At 41.1% G+C, this 18,768-nt stretch overlaps 1 protein-coding gene across 1 annotated transcript; it reads right to left on the reverse strand.

Moving 5' to 3' along the window:
* Positions 1-7,991: 7,991 nt before the first annotated feature.
* Positions 7,992-18,538, reverse strand: LOC137079175 (growth hormone secretagogue receptor type 1-like). The gene is made up of 3 exons (XM_067447139.1): positions 16,947-18,538; positions 13,010-13,466; positions 7,992-8,786 (listed from the first exon to the last, which is right to left on the reverse strand). The coding sequence occupies exons 1-3, from the start codon at positions 17,241-17,243 to the stop codon at positions 8,476-8,478; spliced, it is 1,065 nt and encodes a 354-aa protein (XP_067303240.1). The 5' UTR covers positions 17,244-18,538; the 3' UTR covers positions 7,992-8,475.
* Between the last annotated feature and the right edge of the window lie 230 nt (positions 18,539-18,768).

The following is an 18,768-nucleotide window of genomic DNA, read 5'->3' on the forward strand; positions in this document are numbered from 1 at the left end:
TATTCGTATTATATCATATCTACTAATCAGCAAATTTCTTGGGAGTATTTCTTTAAAGCAATTCTTCCCACACTCTAAAAAATGCTGGGTTAAAACAACCCAGGTTGGGTTGAAAATGGAAAACCCCAGAAATTGGGCTGTTTGAACCCAGTGAATGGACCTGTTCAAACAACCCAATTTCTGGGTTTGTCAATTTTCAACCCAACTTGGGTTGTTTTTAACCCAGCATTTTTTAGAGTGCATTGACTCCTTTCCAGCCTGTGAAGAATGTTCCATGTGATTTGTTTTGTGTTTTGATCTTCAACAGCACCCGGTGTGTCATGAGCCTGGGTTTCCTTTACGCTTTCTCTGTCTCCCTCTTGTGGTCACACACTCACTCACACTCATCTACTATGGAGGACCAAATTACTCAAAATGAAAATTCAATGAATAATGAATTCAATAAAGCAATAATTAAATGTACCAGTGTATTCTGAAATAAAATAATTAATTTAATAATTAATTTAATTAAATATTAACAAAATAATTAAATACATAAATGTATCTATTTATTTTGTACAATTACATTGTTTAATATATTTCACAATTACCTCTTCCACACACACACACCGCATTTCCAACGCACCCTTTTCCCAAAGATTTTTTTCATAATAATAGAGGACATTTCACAAATGCCAATCAACAGGCAGTGGGCGGAGCTTGGGGCTGATTGGTTTGAAGATGAGTGGCGTGGTGACATCGCGGGACACCAAGGGTGCTTGTCATTTCTTGTATGTGACTGAAAATGTACTTTGACTCTATTGAATTTTCTAAAAACTATGAGACCTGTGGCTGTGTTTAAGGCAGTGCATTATCTTGATCAATTCCTACCGCCATATTCATTTCCAATCAATTCCCCTATTTACTATGGAGGACCAAATGACTCAAAATTAAATAATTAAATAAATAATGAATAAAATAAAATAAAATTAAATGTACCAGTTTATTCTGAAATAATTAAATAATTTAGAAAATATTTATTTAATAAATAAATAATTAATTTAATTAAATATTAATTAAATAAATAAATGTATCTATTTATTTTTTAAATAACATGAAATTGTTTAATATATTTCACAATTACCTCTTCCACACACACACTATTGTTATGTTTAAAAAATCTATTTTATCATTATTTAATGTGCTTTTTCAAAAAGACGTTTTTCATAATAATATGCTGCACTTACGAATGACGGCTATTTGACAAATCATGCATTTCCAAAGCACGATTTTCCCAAAGATTTTTTTCATAATAATAGAGGACATTTCACAAATGCCAATCAACAGGCAGTGGGCGGAGCTTGGCGCTGATTGGTCTGAAGTTGAAGAGTGGACGGACATGACAGATCGATCTTTGTGTGGTGTGGTGACATTGTCTTTTGTGACATTGACATTGTGACATTGTCTTTCATGCTTTGAAAATGCATTATTTGTCAAATAGGCATCATTCGTAAATGCAGCATAATTATTATGAAAAACGGCTTTTTGAAAAAGCACCTTTAATAATTAAAAAATAGATTTTTAAACATAGGCTAATAGTTTGTGTGGAAGAGTTAATTGTGAAATATATTAAACAAATGTAATTTTATAAAATAAATAGATACATTTAATAATTTAATTATTTTAATTAATATTTTATTAAATTCATTATTAAATTAATAAATAAATTGTTGAATTAATTATTTAATTATTTCAGAATAAACTGGTACATTTAATTGTCGTTTCTTGATTTCATTATTTATTTATTTATTTCATTTTGAGTAATTTGGTCCTCCATAGCCACCTGCCAGACCCAGACAGAAAAAAGTAATCAATCTGAAAGAATTATCCAATCAGCGCCAAGCACCACCCCACTGCTTGTTGATTGGCATTTGTGAAATGTCCTCTATTATTATGAAAAAAATCTTTGGGAAAATGTTGCTTTGGAAATGCAAAATTCGTCAAATAGGCATCATTCGTAAATGCAGCATATTATTGTGAAAAATGTATTTCTGAAAAAGCACATTAAATAATGAAAAATTAGATTTTTTAAACATAACAATAGTGTGTGTGTGTGGAAGAGGTAATTGTGAATTATATTAAACAATTTCATGTAATTTTACAAAATAAATAGATACATTTATTTATTTAATTATTTAATTAATATTTAATTAAATTAATTATTAAATTATTAAAATAATTATTTAATTATTTCAGAAAAAACTGGTACATTTAATTGTTGTTTAGTTGAATTAATTATTTACTTAATTATTTCATTTTGAGTAATTTGGTCCTCCATAATTTCCCCTTGCCAGACCCAGACAGAAAAAAAGTAACCAATCTGAAAGGATTATCCAATCAGCGCCAAGCTCCGCCCACTGCCTGTTGATTGGAAATGTCCTCTATTATTATGAAAAAAATCTTTAGGAAAATGGTGCTTTGGAAATGCATGATTCGTCAAATAGCCGTCAAGTTCGTAAATGCGGCATATAATTATGAAAACAGCTTTTTGGAAAAGCACTTTTAATAATTAAAAAGTAGATTTTTAAACATAATAGTGTGTGTGTGTGGAAGTGGTAATTGTGAAATTACGTGTCATTTTACAAAATAAATAGATAAGTTTATTTATTTAATATTTAATTAATTAATTAATTCAGAATAAACTGGGACATTTAAATAGTTGTTTTATTGAATACTTTATTCATTTAATAATTGCATTTTGAGTAATTTGGTCCTCCATAATCTTCTCCTCCGCTCATTATCTTTTACAGTTGTTTCCCCTTTCGTTCCCATCACCTGCTCCCTTTTCCCCTTAATTGTCTCAGCTTCTTATTCCCTCTTCCTACTCAGTGTTGTTGTCGGATTATTCAATGTCCTCATGTGAGAAACGTCTGTGATCTCGTCCTGTCCCGTCTACCAGATGTGAAACCATTTGTTCTACTGTGAGTTATACTGCCATCATTCTTACCCTAACAGAGCAGACAGCTGAAAAGATCTTTATGACCTGCAGGATTTCTCTTAAAAGGGTTTAAAAACGAAAGAAAAGACGAGAGTCGGCTGTTTTTTAATAGCCTATTTTAAGTTTCTAATTTAAAATGTTTGTGCGCCACACGCACCGCATACACACCGCAACATGCACCGCAACACGCACCGCATACACACCGCAACACGCACCGCAACACGCACCGCATACACACCGCATACACGCACCGCATACACACCGCAACAAGCACCGCATACACACCGCAACACGCACCGCATACACACCGCAACACGCACCGCATACACACCGCAACACGCACCGCATACACACCGCAACACGCACCGCATACACACCGCAACACGCACCGCATACACACCGCATACACGCACCGCATACACACCGCAACACGCACCGCATACACACCGCAACACGCACCGCATACACACGGCAACACGCACCGCATACACACCGCAACACGCACCGCATACACACCGCAACACGCACCGCATACACACCGCAACACGCACCGCATACACACCGCATACACGCACCGCATACACACCGCAACACGCACCGCATACACACCGCATACACGCACCGCATACACACCGCAACACGCACCGCATACACACCGCAACACGCACCGCATACACACCGCAACACGCACCGCATACACGCACCGCATACACACCGCAACACGCACCGCATACACACCGCAACACGCACCGCATACACACCGCAACACGCACCGCATACACACCGCAACACGCACCGCATACACACCGCATACACGCACCGCATACACACCGCAACACGCACCGCATACACACCGCAACACGCACCGCATACACACCGCAACACGCACCGCATCCACACCGCATACACGCACCGCATACACACCGCAACAAGCACCGCATACACACCGCAACACGCACCGCATACACACCGCATACACACCGCATACACGCACCGCATACACACCGCAACACGCACCGCATACACACCGCAACACGCACCGCATACACACCGCAACACGCACCGCATACACACCGCAACACGCACCGCATACACACCGCAACACGCACCGCATACACACCGCATACACGCACCGCATACACGCACCGCATACACACCGCAACACGCACCGCATACACACCGCAACAAGCACCGCATACACACCGCAACACGCACCGCATACACACCGCAACACGCACCGCATACACACCGCAACACGCACCGCATACACACCGCATACACGCACCGCATACACACCGCAACAAGCACCGCATACACACCGCAACACGCACCGCACACACCGCAACACGCACCGCATACACTCCGCAACACGCACCGCATACACACCGCCACACGCACCGCATATACACCGCAACATACGCACCGCAACAAGCACAGCATACGCACCGCAACACGCACCGCATACGCACCGCATACACACCGCAACACGCACCGCATACACACCGCAACACGCACCGCATACACACCGCAACACGCACCGCATACACACCCCAACACGCACCGCATACACACCGCAACACGCACCGCATACACACCCCAACACGCACCGCATACACACCCCAACACGCACCGCATACACACCCCAACACGCACCGCATACACACCGCAACACGCACCGCATACACACCGCAACACGCACCGCATACACACCGCAACACGCACCGCATACACACCGCAACACGCACCGCATACACACCGCAACACGCACCGCATACACACCGCAACACGCACCGCATACACACCGCAACACGCACCGCATACACACCGCAACACGCACCGCATACACACCGCAACACGCACCGCATACACACCGCAACACGCACCGCATACACACCGCAACACGCAATGCATACACACCGCAACACGCACCGCATACACACCGCAACACGCACCGCATACACACCGCATACACGCACCGCATACACACCGCAACAAGCACAGCATACACACCGCAACACGCACCGCACACACACCGCAACACGCACCGCATATACACCGCAACACGCACCGCATATACACCGCAACACGCACCGCAACACGCACTGCATACACACCGCAACACGCACCGCACACACACCGCAACACGCACCGCATACACACCGTAACACGCACCGCATACACACCGCAACACGCACAGCATACACACCGCATACACGCACCGCATACACACCGCAACAAGCACAGCATACACACCGCAACACGCACTGCACACACACCGCAACACGCACCGCATATACACCGCAACACGCACCGCATATACACCGCAACACGCACCGCAACACGCAATGCATACACACCGCAACACGCACCGCACACACACCGCAACACGCACCGCATATACACCGCAACACGCACCGCAACACGCACCGCATACACACCGCAACACGCACCGCATACACACCGCAACACGCACCGCATACACACCGCAACACGCACCGCATACACACCGCAACACGCACCGCATACACACCGCAACCACACCGCAACACGCACCGCATACACACCGCAACACGCACCGCATACACACCGCAACACGCACCGCATACACACCGCAACACGCACCGCATACACACCGCAACACGCACCGCATACACACCGCAACACGCACCGCATACACACCGTAACACGCACCGCATACACACCGCAACACGCACAGCATACACACCGCATACACGCACCGCATACACACCGCAACAAGCACAGCATACACACCGCAACACGCACCGCACACACACCGCAACACGCACCGCATATACACCGCAACACGCACCGCATATACACCGCAACACGCACCGCAACACGCACTGCATACACACCGCAACACGCACCGTACACACACCGCAACACGCACCGCATACACACCGTAACACGCACCGCATACACACCGCAACACGCACAGCATACACACCGCATACACGCACCGCATACACACCGCAACAAGCACAGCATACACACCGCAACACGCACCGCACACACACCGCAACACGCACCGCATATACACCGCAACACGCACCGCATATACACCGCAACACGCACCGCAACACGCACTGCATACACACCGCAACACGCACCGCACACACACCGCAACACGCACCGCATACACACCGCAAAATCAAAAAGTTGTTACTGAACATCTCGTCAGAATTGTAATTCTCTGTTTACTCTTTCATAGAAGTCAGGTTAACGTACTACATTTAAACAACATTTGACCACGTCTGAAAAAAGTAATTCGGGAGTGATTCGGGAGTGAATATTTTCAAGAGAAATAATCAGATTTTGAAGTAAATCATTTTTGTTCTGCAATCCAAAATTTCTATACTTTTGAATTTAAACATCCCTTGTAAACTAGGTGTCTGCTAAAATTGTTTTTGTTTTTTTGAGTGTGATGCTAATGCTGACTGGTATATTTTATTTTGATACAAGTATTTAAATAAAAAAATAAAATGTGTGACTTTCTCAGTCTGTTAAAAAGGTTAGTGGTAGATGTTCACTCAAAAATGACCATAGTGTCATGATTTACTCACCCCCATGTCGTGCCAAGCCTGTACGAGTTTCTTTCTTCAGTTGAACGCAAAATAATATATTTTGAGAAACGTCTCAGTGTTTTACAATCGACATAAATGAGGTCCAGTAATTTGATTCCCTGCGTTCTTCTAAATATCTTCATTTCTGTTTTGTAGTCGAGTTTGGAAGTTTGCCTGAGGTTAACGAACCTGCAAAAAAAAAAAAAATTACCATCTTTTTAAACCATAATACAATATACATATATACATAATACATAAACAACAGAATTGTTTTTTACTTAGAAATAATTTACCTGATATTCAAATGTATTCGCAGATCCATTTTACAAAAGCAGCAGATGTAAATTATCAATCATATCGTGGCCATCAGTAACCTACCTCATCACTGTAAGCTGGAAAAAAAACAATCTTCATCCCTCATACATTATTGCTTTCATAAAACACACCACAGTGTCACAAACAACTGCCTTTTATTCGATATCCATGAAACAGGCCCCATCAAACACAATAAATACAATTTCAAACGCATTAAATATAGTGCTGCTAAAAGGCTCAACGATGCTCTGTCCAGTTGTAGATATTTTGTTGTTCAGCAGAAGAGTCACAATTGCATTTGATCCTTTAATGCTGAGTGTGTCCATCTGCAGGGCAAGTACACAAATGCAAAAAGTAAACGTCAACAAATGCAAAAGTACACAAGTGCAAAAATTAAATGTAAACAAACGCAAAAAGTAAATGCAAACAAACACAAAAGAACACAAATACAAAAAGTAAACAAATGCAAAAAAGTAAATGTAAAAAAGCGAAAAATTTAATGTAAACAAACGCAAAAAGTTAACAAATGCAAAAGGTAAATGTAAACAAATGCAAAAAGTAAACAAACGCAAAAAGTAAATGTAAACAAATGCAAAAGAACACAAATGCAAAAAGTAAATATAAACAAACGAAAAAGTAAATGTAAACAAATGCAAAAATTTAATGTAAACAAATGCAAAAAGTAAATGTAAACAAACAAAATAAATAAATAAATGTAAACAGACGCAAAAGAACACAAATGCAAAAAGTAAATGTAAACAAACGAAAATAAATAAATAAATGTAAACAAATGCAAAAGAACACAAATGCAAAAAGTAAATATAAACAAAAGCAAAAAGTAAATGTAAACAAACGAAAAAGTAAACAAACGAAAAAAAAGTAAATGTAAACAAACACAAAAAGTAAACAAATGCAATAAGTAAATGTAAAAATGCAAAAGTAAATGTAAACAAATGCAAAAAGTAAATGCAAACAAACAAAAAAGTAAATGTAACACAACAAAAAATATAAACAAACACAAAAGTAAACAAACGCAAAAGGTAAATGTAAACAAATGCAAAAAGTAAACAACCGCAAAAGGTAAATGTAAATAAATGCAAAAAGTAAACAAATGCAAAAGTAATTGTAAACAAATGCAGAAGGTAAACAAACGCAAAAGGTAAATATAAACAACCGCAAAAGTAAATGCAAACAAACACAAAAGAACACAAATGTAAAATGTAAACAAACGCAAAAAGTTAATGTAAACAAACGAAAAAATAAAATTTAAACAAACGCAAAATTAAATATAAACAAACGCAAAAGAACACAAACACAAAATGTAAACAAATGCAAAAAGTAAATGTGAACAACGCAAAAGTACACAAATGCAAAAAGTAAATGTAAACAAACGCACAAGTACACAATTGCAAAAAGTAACAGTAAACAAATGCAGAAGTACACAAAATACTTAAATGCAAAAAGTATCAAGTACTGAAATGCTTGGCCAGTGTTCTGCAACACCGTTACAGCGCATTCTCGTGTTACTGTGGTGGTAATAAACCTCAGTACTAGTTCCCTCCAAAGTCTACAGTTTGCTTGAAGCCTAACACACACAGCTCAGAAGTGTGTGCTGGAGTGAGAGGCGGTGAGCGGGGAGGTGCGGGCCCTGTGGCGCAGCTCGTCCGTGGAGCCCACCGTCAACCGCAGCATGGCGAGGACATTGGCGCGGTAGCGAGCGGACATGATGTTGTACAGCAGAGGATTCACAGCAGCACTGACATAAAACAGCACTAAAGACACCAGATTAAAATACTGACTGATGTAATACAACTTAACACTGGAGTTAACACTGGAGTCCGACACGGAGAACAGCGTCCGACTCACATGAAAAGGCAGCCAACACAAGATGAACACCAGCACGATCACCACTGCGAAGAAACGACAGAAAAACACATTCAGACGGGCTTCAGGGAGCAGTTCAACTAAAAATCTAATTGATCCTCATGTAGGTCCAAAAGCTCTTAAAGGACAAAGAAAGTGACTCAATAAGCAACCCGATAGCTTTGTGTGAGAAACAAATGCAAGTTTGCACTTACAATAAAAATCAGATATGCTGCATTCTGATTGGTTGTGACAGTTTGATTTGTTGTTTGAAAAAGAAACAAGGGGAAAAAACTTTAAACTGCACTTCATCGACTGGCCACTAGAGCGGCTCCAGAAGGAGCAGAATCCCCTTGAGCTCATGTTAAAGGTCCCGTTCTTCGCGTGTTTTCGAAGCTTTGATTATGTTTACAGTGTGCAATATAACACGAGTTCATGTTTCGCGTGTAAAAAAAAAACTGTATTTTTCACACAATTGACTTATCTGTACAGCGCTGTTTCCTCTGTCCTAAAAACGGCCTGATGATTTCCTTGTTCTATGAAGTCCCTCGTTCAGAAACACGTAATGAGTTCTGATTGGGCCAGCGCTTCCTGTGTTGTGATTGGACAGCAGCTTAGCGCACTTTGCCTGGAAAGGTCCCGCCTCTTACTATAACGGAGAGATGCAAGCGCTGAATGCGCGCTCTTCTCCACGTGGGAGAGCAACGAGACCACGCCCCCTATGTTGCGTGTTCTTGTGGGCGGAGTCAACAAACGGTCCTAGTGACGTCATCACAGCAGGAAGTGCAGCGGTGTCGTCCAAACCGGCCGTTCGCTGTAGGCTTTGAAAGGGAACTTCTGTTAAATAAAATATCTCGCTTGGCATTGAACTTTGAGCTTTATTATTTTACAGGTATTATTTATGCTCTAACAGCAACATTACACACTAACTAAAGTTTGAAAGATAGAATCGCGAAGAATGGGACCTTTAAAATGCTCAACTTTACAGCAGAAAAAACATGTTTACAGTCTGGAACAAATTTTGGTTTTGGTCTATACGGCCAATTCTACCCTTCATGACGACTGTGAGGGGGTGAATTGTTTTATAACTCATTACTTTACATTATATAAAGTACTATCCAAATTTTTAGGATCACAAATACGAAAAAACGAATCCGTAATTCGCATGCAAAATTTACGCACGTCAAAAAATAAATTCGACCTCACGTTATGTCAATCACGCTTGCACACTGCCTCCGAAACTTTCATCCGTCAAAAAAAACTAAACGGTACAGGTTCGATTTTCTGCGTTTTCGCATCCGTAAAAACGCATTTTGAGAGACGTTTTGACAACTCAGAGCCACCATACATATTATTCTAGCAAAAATACCACAAATATTATTATATCACAGCTATAATTATAGCACATCAAGTCTCTGTAAAGCTGTGTGTATGTGTGTGTGTGTATGTTTTTGTGACAAATGAGGACACAAATGTGTATAATGCCATGGGTATGACACAGGTATTACAGGAGAGGGTGAAATATGAGGACATTACCCATGTCCACACTTTTCAAAAGGGCAGTGTGTGTGTGAGTGAGGGGTAGGTTCAGGGGCAGGGGCTGTGTGTGTATGTGTGTGTGTGTGTGTGTGTGAGTGAGGGGTAGGTTTAGAGGCAGGGGCTGTGTGTGTATGTGTGTGTGTGTGTGTGTGTGTGTGAGTGAGGGGTAGGTTCAGGTTCAGGGGCTGTGTGTGTGTGTGTGTGTGTGTGTGTGTGTGTGTGTGTGCGGGCATGTTTTTGTGACATATGAGGACACAAATGTGTATAATGCCATGGGTATGACACAGGTATTACAGGAGAGGGTGAAATATGAGGACATTACCCATGTCCCCACTTTTCAAAAGGGCAGTGTGTGTGTGAGTGAGGGGTAGGTTCAGGGGCAGGGGCTGTGTGTGTATGTGTGTGTGTGAGTGAGGGGTAGGTTCAGGTTCAGGGGCTGTGTGTGTGTGTGTGTGTGTGTGTGCGGGCATGTTTTTTTGACATATGAGGACACAAATGTGTATAATGCCATGGGTATGACACAGGTATTACAGGAGAGGGTGAAATATGAGGACATTACCCATGTCCCCACTTTTCAAAAGGCTTATAAATCATACAGGATGAGTTTTTTTGAGAAAGTAAAAATGCAGAATGTTTCCTGTGATGGTAGGTTTATGGGCAATGTGAGTGTGTGTGTGTGTGTGTGTGTGTGTGTGTGTGTGTGTGTGTGTGTGTGTGTGTGATGGGTAGGTTTAGAGGCAGGGGCTGTGTAAGGGGATAGAAAATACGGTTTGTACAGTATAAAAACCATTACGCCTATGGAACGTCCCCATATGTCACAAAAACAAATGTGTGTGTGTGTGTGTGTGTGTGTGATTGGTTCCATAGACATACTGCCAGGTGTTCGGGATCAATTGATTCACAGAAATTAGTGGTCTTCTTTTTAATATGTGGCTCCAGTATCGCTAGCAAAGCATCAAACTGAGCCACTGACACTAAAGTAAACTTTGAATCGGTCGTTCTGGATAATCCCGCTTGATAGGAGGAAACTCTCCCCTACGCGATCGCAGGAGTGGACGAACACAATATCTCCTCAGGACAAACAAATCCTCCTCACTAGACGTCACTTTGTCTTATTTTGCGTTTTTTCCCCCGTAACGCATTCATTAATATGCACCGGACTCAGGCCCCGTCCACACGGAGACGTTTAGCTGTATACGTATAGATTTTGTACCGTATCAGCGTTTCGTCCACACGGATCCGGCGTTTTGGAAGCATGAATCCGATATTTTTCGAAACCGGATCCCAAAGCGGATAAATCTGAAAACGATCATCTTCCGTCTTCGTGTGTACGGCCAATCCGTATATTTTCTAAAACGGTGATGTCATCACACTACGTCCAGCACGGTGAAGAGTTTAGGGATACAACTACGGGCACTGGGCATGCACACATCAATATCGCCTCATTTAATGACCGTATCTGCATTATTATAAGGGTATGTTTAGGGTTGGGGTAGGTGTAGACGTTAATAAAACACATCTGTTAAGTAGCAAATGTATTTATTGTTATTTTATTGTGAGATTTTGCCTCACCTCCGACCACTGCTATACCTCTGCTAGCCACAACTCTTCTTCTGTTTTTAGTGTATTTCTGTGGCAGAATTACAGCGCCACACACTGACCTGGCATACAAACTACATCGTTTTTAGTCCTTTTTTGTAATCTCGTGTGGACGCAGATATTTCTTGAAACGAGGGGGAAAAAAAGATCGGATTGGGAAAGCGCTGGCTTCGTGTGGACTTAGTGTGCAAGGTCTCTGTGTGTGATGAATTTTTTCGGATCACGAATACGAAAAAACGCATGTGAAAATATCGGACTCAGTGTGCAAAGACCTTTAATCTTCATTTTTAAGAAAACTATTAAGGCCTTTGCACACTGAGTCCGAAATTTCCGTATGTGTTTTTTCGTATTCATGATCAGAAAAATTCCTCACACACAGAGACCTTGCACACTGAGTCCGATGCTTATTAATGCGTTACTAAAAAAAACGCTTCAAAAAACGTCTTCAAGTAGTGAGGTTGATTGGTTTGTCCTGAGGAGATATTGTGTTCATCCACTCCTGCGATCGCGTAGAGAGGAAGAAGATTTCCACCTCCTTATCAAGCGGGAGAATCCAGCTCGATTCAAAGTTTACTTTAGTGTCAGTGGCTCAGTTTGATGCTTTGCTAACAATACTGGAGCCCCACATATTAAAAATAAGACCACCAATTTCCGTGAATCAATTTATCATGAACAGAGACTGTCAGTATACGTCTGTATGAATTTGCACGCACGCACGCACGCACACACACACACACACACGGTTTACAGGGACTTGGTGTGCTATAGCTGCGATATAATAATATCTGTAGTTTTTTTGATACAATAATTTGTATGGTGGCTCTGAGTTGTCAAAATATCTCAAAATGCGTTTTTTACGTATGCGTAAAAGCAGAAAATATATTTTTTTTTGACGGATGGAAGTTTCGGAGGCAGTGTGCAAGCGTGATTGGCATAACATGGGGTCGAATGTATTTTTTGTCGTGCGAAAATTTCGTATGCGAATTTCAGACTAAGTGTGCAAAGGCCTTTATTCGGATCAGATAGAAAATACAAAGCACACACAGTCAGAACAGTCTGAGCCGAGTTTGGTGGTTGTAGCTTTGAATATCTTTTTCAAATTGTAGCATTACCCATAATCCCCTGTGCTCACCCATCATCCGGAGGGTCTGGCGGTGTGTGGTGTCTCGGTGTGTGTGTGCACGCAGGTGCAGGCGGCGGGCGATCAGGCCGTAGAGAAGCGACAGGACTGTGAGGGGGCAAATGAAGTACAGGTTGGAGAGCCACAGCATGGCTTTCAGAAGGCCAGAGGTCTGAGCATACAGAGTGCAGCGGCATTCACTGGCTCCACCCTCTAACTGCTCCACCCCGACCAAAGCCAACGCAGGCCCCGCGCTGAGCATGGCCACGCCCCACAGGCCTGCGATCAGCACGCGCACACGCCCCCTCGTGACCAGCAGGCGCGCGCGGAGAGGAAAGCACACGGCCAGGTATCGCTCCGCCCCCAGGGCAGTCATGTGCAGGATGGAGGAGAAGGTGCAACATTCACCCACAAACACCGACAGCTTGCACACCGCGTCCCCGAGCAGCCACGGACGATATCGCCACAGCTGCAAAAGCAAAGAACAACATGATGCATTAAAGGGATAGTTCCCCTAAAATGAGCCTGTGATGTTGATCTGCTGACCCCCAAGGCGTCCGAGATGTAGGTGTGTGTGTTTCTTCAGGAGAACTCAAATGAAGATATTTAACTCAGCCGTTGCTCGTATAATGCATGTCAATGGGGTGTATTTCTATGAGAGTAAAACACACACACACATACGAATCCATATTAAACCCTGCGGCTCGTGGAGACACATTGATGTCTTAAGACACGAAACGATCACTTTGTGCAAGAAACACAACAGTATTTATGTTTTTTTTTTTCTCATATTAGGCGAATCTCATATAGTACTCCCAGCGCCATTACTTCCAGCGGAAAAGGTCAAAACCCGGCACAATCAGAGAAATGTGGACATAGATGCCTCATTCCACCGATCGGCGCATGCCCTAATGAGGCATATTATATATATATATAGGTTTTTTTTTTTTATATGAGAGTAAAACACTCAGACATACGAATCCATATTAAATCCTGTGGCTCGTGGAGATACACTGATGACACGAAACGATCGCTTTCTGCAAGAAACAGTATTTATGTTTTTTTATTTTTTACATTATATATATATATATATATGCGCGTGGGTTTTGATCTCTTCATCGTACTGGCAATGGGAATACTAGATGAGATTTGTCTGATATGAGGTGAAAAATAACAAATACTGTTGTGTTTCTCACAGAAACCAATCGTTTCGTATCTTAAGACATCAATGTGTCTTCGAATTGTGTTCAAACACACCTACATGTTGGATGCCCTGGGGGTCAGCAGATAAACATCACATTTTCATTTTTGGGTGAACTATCCCTTTAATGTGACAAATCAAATCTTAAGACACTGAAAGAGAAATTTACGGAAGCTTATTGCATTCACTTGAGAAAAAAAAATCTACTCTGTTTTTCTGAATTAATGACTTAATTATCTCAGAATTATGAGATAATTTTTCATAAATCAATTTTTTTTTTTGCTCTGCTAATGAGATCCCTCAAAATCCAGCCAAGAGCTCTATTTTAGCTGGATTGCATGGAAGTAAACATGTGCCGCCTTTCAAATTTAATCCGGATTTATTTTACTTTGGGTTTGAGACATTGTCTTTAAGTAATAAATTTTTTATTGTTTTTAGTGCATCAACTTTGTGCAGACAGCTCATGACAGCAGAAAAGAACATTCTGATCTGCTTGACATTGCTATTGCACTCCATGGGGATCCAGTATTTTCAACAATTGCCTGATTGCCTCTTGTGTCACCACGTAGCCAGCCTGAATGCATTTCAGATGTATCATCTTAACACGATCACATAGTAATGTGTATCAATAGTACGAGTGTGAAATCGTGTCTAATGTATATCGTCTGGAATGTATATTGTGTGGAATGTTTACTGAGATAATGCACGTGCTACACAGTCTTTCGCGTGCATGCATTTGACATGCTCTTGAGTAGGTTGGGGATGGTGGGATGGGGGGTTCGTACGTATAATATGCCATAAAGTGTGTATCATAAGCACGTGAAAAACTGTGTACCATATGCACACCAAAACTAATTTTAGTGTATACATTCCACAAGATTGCACACTTTTTATACTACTATTTATACGAATTTTCATGAGATCGGCTGTCTGCAAAAATTTGAAAGGCGGGACATGTTTACTTCCATGCAATCCAGCTAAAATAGAGCTCTTGGCTGGATTTTGAGGGATATCATTAATTTAGAAAAACAGAGCAAAAAAAAAAAATATTTATGAAAAATGATCTCATAATTCTGAGATAATTAAGTCATTAATTCAGAAAAACAGAGCAAAAAAAATGTATTCATGAAAAATTCTCTCATAATTCTGAGATAATTAAGTCATTAATTCAGAAAAACAGAGCAAAAAAAATTTATTCATGAAAAATTCTCTCATAATTTTGAGATAATTAAGTCATTAATTCAGAAAAACAGAGTAGATTTTTTTTTCTCAAGTGAATGCAATAAGCTTCCGTAGAAATTAGTGTCATGGATAAAAAAGAAAATAGTAGTTATCTCAATTGCGTGATTGTTTATCATCGGAACATGTGGCTATATCGTACAGCTCTTTATATAAAGTTGGATATATACACGTCCAACTTTATCCACATAGTACATCACTATTATCACTCAGCTCTATTTATATAAAGGTGGATATTTAAGTACCTGTTGAGGGTATGATGAGTGAGAATGGGTTTAACAAGAAGGTTCCTGAGTAAAAATCAGGGAATAGTGATTGAAATGGATGTTATGAACGTGTTTGAGAAAGAAATGAAGGAGGTGTTCCAATAAAGATGGGACATGTATGTAGGCTGTAAACTGAAGAATGTTTTATTTTTATATCAGACCATTATTGTGGATCTGACCATTTTATTTTATCTTGTTATTATTATTTTGTATTATTATTATCTTTAAAACTTTTTTAACTATGCTTGTTTTTAATTTTTTATTCATCCATATGGTATTCTTTTTTTCTCATGCATTTGTTACCACTGTTTTAATTAATTTTTATGTAAAGCACTTTGGATTGCCATTTGGTATGAAATGTGCTATACAAATAAACTTGCCTTGCCTTGCCTTGCCTTACGTCTAATTTAAAGGAAGTGTATGTAAGATTATGGCCAAAGAAGGTCCTGCAATCACTTTCAGATGACTGTAGAGCGGTGTATCCCACTCCCCCTGACTCCAGGTTGCCAGATTGGCTGCAGGATCAGCAGGAACGTTTGTAGATCTGCAGTTGTGGTATGAGTATGTGTGTGACAGTGAGTGTGTGTGTGTGTGTGTGTGTGTGTGGTAACTAGAGCAGATCTGGCAACCCGGATGCCCAAACACTAGTGACTTTGTGATTGGTTGTTAGGTGGAGGGCGGAGCTTCAGGCCAAAACACAAACATGACATCATCAACATCAGTTGAGCTGCAACAACAGCTTTATAATGACAATATCCTGCCGGACTCCTGCTGTCAGTGATAGAAGTGTTTGACATTAACATGATTTCTGAATGTCTAGAGACATATCATGGCCATTTTATGACTCATTGAAAGACATTTCTTACATACAGTTCCTTTAAATATGCGCGAGTCAAGCCACTTTTGTAAAGTGAACCTGGCTTATATCTGCACGAATGCAACAGCAGTTAGCATCAGTGTCAGCAAGAGATTTCCTTCAATCATTGGTAATGGTGACGCGCAACCTCTGGCAATAATGGCTGCCGGTGTGAATGACACTTAAAGCTGATGGTACACAGGGCAACTTTTTGAGCATTTTCCCATTGAGAATGGCCAACACATTTTTTTTCTGGATATCCAAAGAGAAATTTGTTGCCCATTCCCAATGGGAAAAAGCCCTTCTTCAGGCAACATTGATCAAAAAGTTGCCCTGTGTATCATCAGCTTAACAGTCGCATGAAATAACATGTCAACATTTGAATACCTTATAGAGATCCAGAGGCATCAACAGCAAGATCAGGACATCTGATACGGCCATGCTGCTCAGGTACAGGTAGGTGGTGCTTCTCATTTGTGGGCGTAGCCACACAACCAGAATCGTCAGGGCGTTTCCCAGCAGGCCGAGCAGCAGCAGAGGGACGCACAGTGACGTAACGACCACAAGCACGGTGTCGTTAAAGACAGACAGGTCTTCCCAGTCTTCCCATTCTTCCCAGTCCGATCTGTTCCCACAGTTCACACACCAACCGGATCCGGATCCAGAGCCCTCCAGCACGGCCATGTCCCTGGAGCTCAGAGCGGCAGCTTCATCCTCACCCCACCAGGACGGCTATTGAACCTCCGCTCCTCTCCTGCCTCTCTGTGACGCCCACGGCTGGAGATCAGAGCCACCTCCAAGACCAGAGGAAGAGATCGAATTCACTCAATCACACACACACATACACACAAACTGTATTTTCTATCCCCCTACACTGCCCCTGCCCCTAAACCACCCATCACAGGAAACATTCTGAATTTTTACTTCAAAAAATGAATTTAAAATATGATTTAAAAGCCTTTTGAAAAGTGGGGACATGGGTAATATCCTCATATTTCACTCTCTCCTGTAATACCTGTGTCATACCCATGTCATTATACACATTTGTGTCCTGATACGTCACAAAAAAAAGCACACACACACACACACATGTCTGGTTCACTATCTTTGTGGGGACTCTCTATAGACAATGGTTTTTATACCGTAAAAACTGTACATTTTGTCCACATACACTGCCCCTGCCCCTAAACCTACCCATCACACACACACACACACATGCACGCAGACACACACACATGCCCGCAGACACACACACATGCACGCAGACACACACACATGCACGCAGACACACACACACGTTGGTCTATGTGGTTTACAGGGACTCTCCATAGGCGTAATGGTTTTTATACTGTACAAACCGCATTTTCTATCCCCTTACACTGCACCTGCCCCTAAACCTACCCATCACACACACACTTCCCCTGCCCCTAAACCTACCCATCACAGGAAACATTCTGCATTTTTATTTTCTCAAAAAAAACATAATTTAGTATGTTTTTAAGGCCATTTGAATTATGGGGACATTTGATAAGTCCTCATAAACCACATTTATAGTGTAATACCAGTGTAATACCCATGTAGTTATACAAATTTGTGTCCTCATAAACCACATAAACAGGCTCACACACACACACACACACACACACACACACAACACACACACACACACACACACACACACACACACACACACACACACACACACACACACACACACAATACACTGGATTCACAACTTGTACATCTTTGCATTTAGCAGACGCTGTTTTCAAAGCAATTCATCAGAGCGAACAGTAATAATCGTAAATGTAAATCGTAAAAGGCCTGGTTATATTTCACCCCAAAATCTAAATGCCACTTCGTTTTTTTTGCATTGTTTTCATGACAATTTAAACCCCTCCTAATGAATACAAATCTCATTTTTATTACACCGTTAATATAAAAAATATAAATCAATAGAAAATGTAAAGTATAGTAAGTATAAATTATAATAGTATTTCTAGTACTTAATTTAATTTATATATAAGTAACAAAAAAATAGTAATGCAAAATAAGTGTTAACTGAATTAAACTAGTTGCCAAAGCAACATTTTTCATTTATATGCTAAAATAACTCTATAAAATGAGTAAAAACTAAAAAAAAAAATAATAATTACGATAATTGAGCACATTTATTCCCCTCCTAATGAATAAAAATATAATTTTTTTA

The sequence above is a fragment of the Pseudorasbora parva genome, chromosome 6 (genome assembly GCF_024679245.1).
Source record: "Pseudorasbora parva isolate DD20220531a chromosome 6, ASM2467924v1, whole genome shotgun sequence".
NCBI lineage: Eukaryota > Metazoa > Chordata > Actinopteri > Cypriniformes > Gobionidae > Pseudorasbora > Pseudorasbora parva.